The 9,651-nt window shown below is 34.7% G+C and overlaps 1 protein-coding gene across 1 annotated transcript in view; it reads left to right on the top strand.

The window, feature by feature from the left end:
- The first annotated feature begins 948 nt into the window (after positions 1–948).
- LOC106473253 (monocarboxylate transporter 12-like) overlaps positions 949–9,651 on the top strand; it is a 33,253-nt gene continuing 24,550 nt past the window's right edge. Inside the window, exons 1-2 of the mRNA XM_013933940.2 lie at positions 949–1,621; positions 5,284–5,427. Of these exons, the coding sequence (XP_013789394.1) occupies positions 1,342–1,621; positions 5,284–5,427 (424 nt within the window). The 5' untranslated portion in view covers positions 949–1,341. The remainder of the gene's footprint in view (positions 1,622–5,283; positions 5,428–9,651) is intronic.

Raw genomic sequence — 9,651 nt, forward strand, 5'->3', positions numbered from 1 at the left:
TTCATTAGTATACTTAGTGTTCTTAATTTACAAAGGACGGATACCTAAGGTTATTTTTTGACTCTTAAAAAGCAAAAATGATACCGAAAGCAAAACACTAGTATAACAAGAAGTATTTTTTGACTCTTAAAAAGCAAAAATGATACTGAAAGCAAAACACTAGTATAACAAGAAGGAGTTAAAAAAGAAGATAATTTAATCTGTTAAATTTCTTCTTATAATATACATTCTTTCATTTTTAAATATGTATCTGCAGTTTGTTTGTTTGTAATAATCAAGCACAAAGCAACACAATGGGCTATCTGTGCTCTGCCCACCACGGGTATCGAAACCCGGATTCTAGCGTTGTAAGTCGGCAGACATACCACTGTGCCACTGGTGGAAAATAAATAAATTATAACTGTTTTACTTTTGAACTAATAGATCAATTTTTATTTATAACGACAGTTATTGTTTATACATTGGTGATGTAAATAATACGTGAAGAGTATTCTTTGATAATATACGTACAGATTATTAAACTTATGTACAATTTAATTAAAATACTATTAATGGAATAAGTATAACCAGAAAGGGTTTCAGTATTTCCGTTCTGCATATCAATGTGTGCTGGCTCTCACGGTGCGTACTGAATTGGTCTTTGGATTAATCAAATTAGTAATTAGATCTATCATACATGACATCTTTATTCTTGAAATTTAATTACAACAACCAACGTTTGAATGAATAAAATTCTACATTTCCTTGATTTTCTACATAATTATTCGACATGTGGAAAATGTGCAAGTCATTCACTTATCTATCAACGCCATCTATAAATTTGTTCTATATTATGCAACCTAAAGCCCAGCCAACAATTGTCAAAAACAACGGTTCTTTCTCTGACGTCAGTGAGCAGATGATGAAAGAGGAAGTTAATACTTTTTTAGATCACGCGCAGTACACGTGCGCAAATTCCAGTAACTTAGAGGCGGGTTGAAGTTGCCTGAGTTTCTTCAGCGTAACCACGTTTTACAGTATACCGTTACGTTAATATTGTAACTGTCTCAATAAGGCTAGTTTTTTTCGTATTATATTTGATTACATGTAACATATTTCTCGCCGGATACCACCATATAGAATTCTGGTTATGTTTTGTGCTTAGCAGCTTAAACCACTGAAAGCTGATGTTCGTAATAGTAGCTGGTTTTTAATAAACTCCTCACGAACGAGTTTATAAGGAATACCTAAATTCGATTTTTTTGTAGGTTTTGATTAGAAGTTGAGTTAAAGTGATTAGTAATTAGTGACAAAGTATTTACATACATCACAATCACAGTATTACTATTAGCAGCAAATGAAATGAATTCCTCTCCACCGACTTTAGGCTTAGTGACCGATGTTCTTGCCAGTAAGGCGGGCAAGTCTGATGGAGAAGTAGTCATTCAAGGAAAAAAGGTACCCCCAGACGGTGGATGGGGCTGGGCTGTAGAAGTTGGTGTAGTGATAGCCAATCTGCTGATAATTGGTCATGTTAAATCCTTTGGAGTTTATTTCACACCGCTTATGGAAAGGTACGATGCTACACCTTCGCAAGTTGCCTGGATTCCTGCCATTCAAATAGCAATCCTGACGTTTATGGGTAAGATTTTAACTAGAATTGGGTTCAATGTATTTCTAAAAGTATGATAATACATTATTTTATATTTAAGCACTAAACAGCAACATAAAGTTTAGTAAACATTCTTTGTTATGGAAAATGTGATGTTCTCTGATGATAGATAATTACCACTTATCGCTATACCTCGACATATTAGGACTTGGTGTATAATATTTTTCTATATTACTTTGTATTTAGACTATAAGACCAACGAGTGAGCTAAAAACCTAAGTACTATTCCCCAATTCACACTAAGAGTAAGACGATTCTTGTTTGGTAGTATTTTTAAATAAACAGCTTTCATCAGAAAAACAGGCTTTACTTTTTACAGTCTGTTGAAAATCTGTGAAACTATTGAAGGGGTAAAATGTATATTTCATATTTTTTGGTAACTGGCTTAGTTGTGTTTCTTCTTTTTTCTTATCTAAATAAATGACGAAGAGGCCTGGTATGGCCAGGTGGTTAGGGCACTCGACTCGCAATCTGAGGGTCGCGGGTTCGAATCCCCATCACACCAAACATGCTTGCCCGTTCAGCCGTCGGGGGCGTTATAATGTAACGGGCAATCCCATTATTCGGTGGTAAAAGAGTTGGCGATGGGTGGTGATGACAAGTTGCCTTTCCTCTAGTCTTACACTGCTAAATTAGGGACGGCTAGCGCAGATAGCCCTCGTGTAGCTTTGTGCGAAATTCAAAACAAATAAATGACGAAGAGTCATGGAACACACTACCGAGAGTAGCAAACAACAACAGCAGCAGGAGCAACAACAACACACTTTGATACATTGACGAATTTACAAGAGGTAGAAGTTTCAGAAATTTGGCATCATAACAAATGCCGCAGCCTCTACCATGGTAAGGAAACTTGACAAAATAGCAACAATGAACGTAACTGAAAAAGATGATGTGACTACTTCAAGCAAAAGAAGATCTCTTCAACTGTTTATAAGGAAACAGTTCATCTTTTGTGACGCGAAAAGTATTTCAAAGGCAAGATGCGAATAGAACCACTGGAGAAATATACAAAGTTAAGGTCAAATGAAGTAATGAAACAGACTGTTATTTCTAGAGAGTTTGTGGTTGCTGAAGTACAATACATACTGCATATACACTTCTGATCAAATATCTTCCTATTAGCAGGACTGAAAGCTCGTTAACTGTGGCATTTCAAGGAAAATCCAGTCAAAGAAAGATACGTTGCATTATAAAGCTGAGTGGATTTCAACTGTTTTTGCTAAACGTTAGGTGACCGGAATGAAAAACGTGACAAAGAAGGTAATATAATCAATAAATTCTTTAGGATTTGAAGTTGTTTAAGAATAGCAAAAGATAGTGTATAAGTATAAGCTAAAGATGAAATTTATGGGTTCTTTGTACATATATCTAGAGTGAAAGGGAAATTTTTTATCTTTTTAGACAATTTGTCAGTATGTTAAATGGCAAAACGAAAGCCAGATGTTGAAAAATGAACTGTATATTGGGATATGTATATTCCTGATATCAATGAAACTACAAATAAAGTTGCTTTTATTCCCCTGTTGATATTATAGACCATCAGCTACAGAATTTATGATATCAAAATCCATCAGAAATCGGCAAAACTTTTTAAAACTACCATAGAATGTAGAACTGAGTCTATAGAGTATTCTCTTACGTGAATCCATCTAATTCTGAAGGACACAGGGCCTTACAGGGCTAAAATGTATTTCTTTCGAAGCAGGAATTATTGCAGAGGGTTCAGTTACAAGATAATCGGTGATCATGATTTAGTAGGGCAGTTAAATTGTAGAAAATTATTTTTGAAGTTGTTACTAGATTGACCTCGGAATAGAGGAAACTGTCCCTGAAAAAATATACAAGTGGAGGAAATGAGTCAGAGCATTAATTAAATGTATGAAAACTATGAAGATAAATTTCAAGATATAATTATAAACTTAGAATTTAGAATAGCTGCTAAGGCTTTTGAAAAATTTCTGGATCATATAAGAAAAATATTGTAGCACATTCTGAATGTTTTACGTGGACCTTGTAGAACTGATCTTTTGGCTGCTCCATACTCCATGTATCGAGAAAGGGAAACTCGTTTCTGAATTTATTTTCAGTCACACAAATGATACCACAATTATTGTATAAAACTAGGTGGATTATGAACGATATTTCCTGATGTATGTTTCACCGATGTCAAATATATCAAAGTTGCTGTGAATCTTAGCACAGAAAACCAATTTGGAAGGATTCTAGTTGATCAACCTACTAAAATGTTTTTGCCAAAGTAATTCACATAGCAGAGGTCTGAAAAGGCAAGACTCTGGAATTTCTTTTGTGGGCTCCAGAGTCTTCATGCTGCTTCCTCAGGAAAGACAACAAAATTGAATTTTCCGAAAGAGCTTTCAGAGAGTTCACTTGCTGCTGAAACTTTCTTGTTACTTTCATAATCAAGCATAAGTCTTGTACTGAAGGAAGTTAGGAATACACATAGGAACTATGCTTTCTCCTAGCTGTTTCTCACATCAATAGAAGGCTCAAACCCCCAAAAGAACTGAATTCATATTTGATGTTTACAGAGAAAACTTCATAGAAATGCTGAAAAGCCGAAAGGGGTACTTCAGTCAGGGAAACATTTTAAAAACATTGCATATGGTTACAAAATTCATCTACAAAGCAGTCGTTGTTGGTTCTGGAAACACTGATATAAGTTAATTTGTATTTTAATTCACAATTTTCAGCAGAACGGTATCAGAAAATTGGAATGTTAAATGATACAAGTAACTTTATATCAGTAAAGAAGTTTTTGGAATGCACGATGAGTACATTTGATATCAAGGAAAATGTTGCAGACAAAAGCTATCAGACAGGAATAATCTTGGGAGATTTAGTATATTAGATACGTTAGAGTTAAAACGTTCAAAACCGTTTCAACAGAAATATATTACTTGAAATAAGATTATTTTTGTCACAAAAAGGGAAATTCGACCCCGATAAACTGCTACATTTAAAAACTGTCTCTACAACCATTATTTCAGTGCCAACTACCAAACTTGTTTGAGGAGGAGCACTTGAGGTCCTGTTGTGCATGGTTGTTTTAGGATATTGGACGTGACTGCAAGATATCAGATTGTCAGTGTCTGTTCCATACACTTCAATGTGGAAGTGATAGACCTGCAGCAACTTAGATAATTAGCATTGTAATGACAAAGAAGAAGGAATGAAATATGATTTGTATGTGATATAAAAATAGTATTAAACATGTTTTTCAATAAATATTTTCTTATTCATATAACTTGCAGACAAGAATCTCGAAAATTCGTTTTGCAAATCAATGCCTATTAAAAACGGTTTGAATAATGGATGAAAGTGCTTTCACATTACTACATTTTGTAACAAAAATATGCTATTCTCATGCACTGCTATCAAGCAGAATTATGAAGTAGGAATTATAAAGATCGCAAAAATTGATGTTAGGTTTTGCTTTGCTGGCACCAATATATGAAATATGGAAGCTGGATTTAAGGGCCCATGATTATATGGTTATTGTAAGTGTTACATTACCAATACTAGTCACTAATAGATAACACTTCTAAAGAAGTAAGAAATGTCATGTGTTGACGAACAATGGAAACGTTTAATGCATTTCTTTTCCACAGCTCCTTTAGGTAGTATATTGGCTCAGCAATTAAGCCCACGTCGAGTAACTGTTATCGGAGGTATTATCGCCTGTATAGGTCTGGTCTGTTCGTCTCAAGCTAGCAGCATCAAAAGCCTTTACTTCACCTACGGAGTTCTAGGAGGTATGTGTGACTCATGTGTGTTGGTTTTTGTGCTGTTTATTCATTTTTCTTTTCCATTATGAAAATCTCTGGAGTTGCCAAACTATTTAAACTTCAGTTCCCCTCCCTGCGGGTCAGCGGTAAGTTTACGGATTTACAACGCTAAAATCCGTGGTTCGGTTTCCCGCGTGGACAGTCGTGGATGACCCATTCAGTAGCTTTGCACAAAATCAACGGCAACAACAATGTTAAAAATAATTTATAAGGATATTAGAAAGTTTTCAAATACAATAACGCTGAAATTGGGGGAAAATAGAAAACTTTCAACTAATTGTAGTTCCTAAAGAACTGCATCCTAATAAATATTAAATAACGGTCTCTATTGGCTAATTTATCGTTAGTGTGAAACATAATCAATTAAATCGGCTATTTGGGTTCGTAAACCATAACTTTCGATATAAAATTCCTTATATTTGTTTAAATCTAGAAAGAGGACAAGGAAAAACGAATAACGTTATATATATATATATATATATATGTGTATATATTCGTGTGTGTGTATGTTTTTTTTTAAAGGACAGCTTAATTTATTATTTCAGAGTGGCAAGTAAGTAAAAGTGAGAACTATTCATAATATCGAGTGTAAAAACACACCGATATTTAGATTGAATTATTTTAAGAAAATTAAGAGTGAGAAGTATACTTCGATTCAATAATAATATATTAAATTAAGAGTGTGAAGTATACTTCGATTCAATAATAATATATTAAATTAAGAGTATGCAGCTTTTTGGTGTTAAACTAAAGGAGTTATAACACAAAGAGCTTTCCTGTTGTATACAAAAAAGGTTTATTTGTTGTAATTAAGTACAAAGCAACACAAAGGGCTATTTGTGCTCTGCCCAACACGGGTATCGAAACCCGTTTTCTAGCGTTGTAAGTCCGCATACATTCCGCTGTGCCACTGGGGGGCATAAAAAAAAGGGGGAAAATATCATGCAATCTCCAATTAATCTTTCATAATACCAGAAAATAAATAATATTTTCTTCAAGTATGCAAATTTGTAAACAGTTTTTTTGTTATATCATCTAAACTAGTCTTAAATTTTCAAAGGAGGTTTGGGCTGAGCGTGGCTTAGTGGTTAACATGCCCGAGGATTTAGATTCACATCCCGTTGCCTCAAAAACGCACTCCTCACTTCGGGCTACAGGTGTGCTATAAGAGAGATGGTCAACTCTCACTCTTCGGTCAGACAGGAGTAGCCAAAGAGTTGGCAGTACGGCTACTGAGTAACTGCCTTACTTTTGGTGTACCAGTTCAAAATTAGGGACGCCTATGTGCTAATATTTCTTTCGTACCTTTACGCGGAAAGTTTAAAAATCAAACAAACAAAGGAAATGTTCGTAAGCCTAAGAATCATAAAACAAATTCCCCCTGAAGGGGGCCGAAGGCCGCTTGAAGGGGTCGCCTGTTTTAACCACTCGCACCACTATACACTAGTGTGTTGTCTGTCATTGTGTCTGTAGACACTAAAATGACGTCACATAAGGGACGCTTATTTGTACTGTCATGAGTCAGTAAAACGTGCGCATGCCATGAATCACGAGAATAATTATGCACTCTGTAGGCTACAACACAACGTGATATATGAACTTCAAAGCAAAAAATAAAAATATTTGTTACTCTTAATTTTGGTTTTATTTACTCTTCAAACAGAACACTTTCGGGGACCCTGCGGAAATACATCTAATAATAATTACATCATAAAACAAAATATCTGTCATCACTGAACGAAACATTCGAATATAGGAAGGCAAACCTGAGAATGCTGTAATTGGATTAAATTTGATAAAAACGACTTACAGTTGATTTCTTTTGGGGTTTGAGGTTTTCAAAGTGATTATAATGTAAAAAAGAATTGCACATCTGATAATCTATGCGCACTGAAAGCAAAGACAAAATGGTTCAGTTATGGGATAAATATTTGTTGGATTACCTGTGAGAAACTTCGCATTCTTCTCAACTCTTTTATTGGAAAATATCAAGGGGTTTATGTTTGGTAGCCCCAATATCAATTTTCATTTATCGTTTTTAGGAAGATCAACATTGTTTTCAGTCAACAAATGACAATATTGGATAACTTGTTTTAATAAGTTTGTAGTGCACTTCCTATATTAAGTGTTTTTAAATATTATTTTAAAAACTTGACTATACCAGCTTGGTACGAAATCCAGTGATAGCGAACATTCAATAATACATGAGCTGTGCGTAAATGATTTTGAAAACCGAAAGAGAAAATCTGAAAATCATGTTGAGCTCAGCATTTAATGTATCGTCAAACTATTTTTTTTTCTTTCAAGTGAAATCGACTTTCATGCGCTACATAAAATTTTAAAGTCTGTATATTTACGCCCGATCACAATCTTACTAACCTTTTAAATGTCCATAGATGCATGATTGATACGTACATATACCTTAGTTATCCGTATATAAATTCAGATAGACTGTAGACAGTTGGTCCTAAGTACTAACACCATACAACCAAGACCAATAAGGGATTTAAAAAAAAAAAGAGTGATGAAGCATAAACATTTCATTTTTGAACTGAGAAACAATTTTGAAAAGAAATTATTGTAGTTTAAATGCAGAATTATAGGTTATTAAACTTTTTAAGTTGTTCTACATCTCAGAATGTTATAAATAGTAGTGAATGGTAATAAGAGAGCCACATGAGATATATGACACCTAAACATCGTGTAAGACTTACTCAACTCATAAGATCAGTTCCTTCGTGCATGTTCGGGCAACCACGCTGGTTGACTTGTTCATGTTTGTGTTAGATAGTGTAGTTAACCAATAAGGCTTTTATATAATACTGCTGGCAACCACGCTGGTTGACTTGTTCATGTTTGTGTTAGATAGTGTAGTTAACCAATAAGGGTTTTATATAATACTGCTGGCAACCACGCTGGTTGACTTGTTCGTGTTTGTGTTAGATAGTGTAGTTAACCAATAAGGGTTTTATATAATACTGCTGGCAACCACGCTGGTTGACTTGTTCGTGTTTGTGTTAGATAGTGTAGTTAACCAATAAGGGTTTTATATAATACTGCTGGCAACCAGGCTGAACTAGCAGTAGCTAAAAGTTGCCAACAACTCACTTTACCACAAAAAGTTAATTAAAACAATGAATATTTTTATATGTTAAGTTATTGGTAATTAAGTGTTATTTAATGTCAACTGAAGGCCAAGGATGATGCTTTCGGTACAAAATCACTAATCTTTATTGCATCTGGACATTCTTGGGTTAATATAAAACAATAACAACAAAAATTTTGTTCACAATTGTAAAAAGAAAAGAAAAAAGTAACAGTTATTAATACCATAAATTTAAACTTACAATCATTGCCATGTAAATTGTGGGATAACATCGACGGAGAGAATACAGAGGATTGTGTGTCAAATAAAAACAATTAAAATCATGTGACAACAACAGCCAATATATAATTGTCGTGGAAAGGAATGCATTACAACCATATTCTGACATTGGCATTTAGTAGGCAGTGTGATACTTTTAGGAAAGGTGTGTAATAATCTTTTCCAAACACAAAATATTCATACACTCAGATCATGAAGCTGACTTCAGCTAGGGGATTTAGAGCGTTTTAAAGTCGGGATGCCCCCTGTAGTTATTGGCATTATAAAACAAAGGAATATAGATCAAATTGGGGCACCAGGATCATCTAGCAGGAGACCTTCAACAAATCATGCCCCAGCCTTGGTAAGAAGAGTGTCTTGTAACAGGTTAGAATCCAAGGTCAGTAGCAAAAGCCGTTTACATGTCCCAGGCAACTTTATGCAACATGATCAAGAACGATCTACGTCTTGTAATGAGGCCAACATATGGGTTTACTGAGATAAAGCTTCCAGTAATACCTCCAATTCAACCATCACATACCTCAAGCAACTGGTATATGAAATGTGCATCCACTCTATTTCTTTCGGAGACATGCCAACCAATTTAGCGGAGGCAGCACGTATGGATTTCTATTTGATTGGATTGTTAAAACAAGCAATAGGAAAATACCATCCTCGTACAATAGATGGATTATGGAAAGCATACAGGGAGGGGTGTTGTTTTATTAGATGTGACAACCTTATGAAATGGAAACTATGTTCGATGACGAGGAACCCACTTTGAGACTAATAATGGCTGGAGACGGCTTGAATGGGTAATGAAGAAA

Source organism: Limulus polyphemus, unplaced genomic scaffold (genome assembly GCF_000517525.1).
Source record: "Limulus polyphemus unplaced genomic scaffold, Limulus_polyphemus-2.1.2 Scaffold6008, whole genome shotgun sequence".
Lineage (NCBI taxonomy): Eukaryota > Metazoa > Arthropoda > Merostomata > Xiphosura > Limulidae > Limulus > Limulus polyphemus.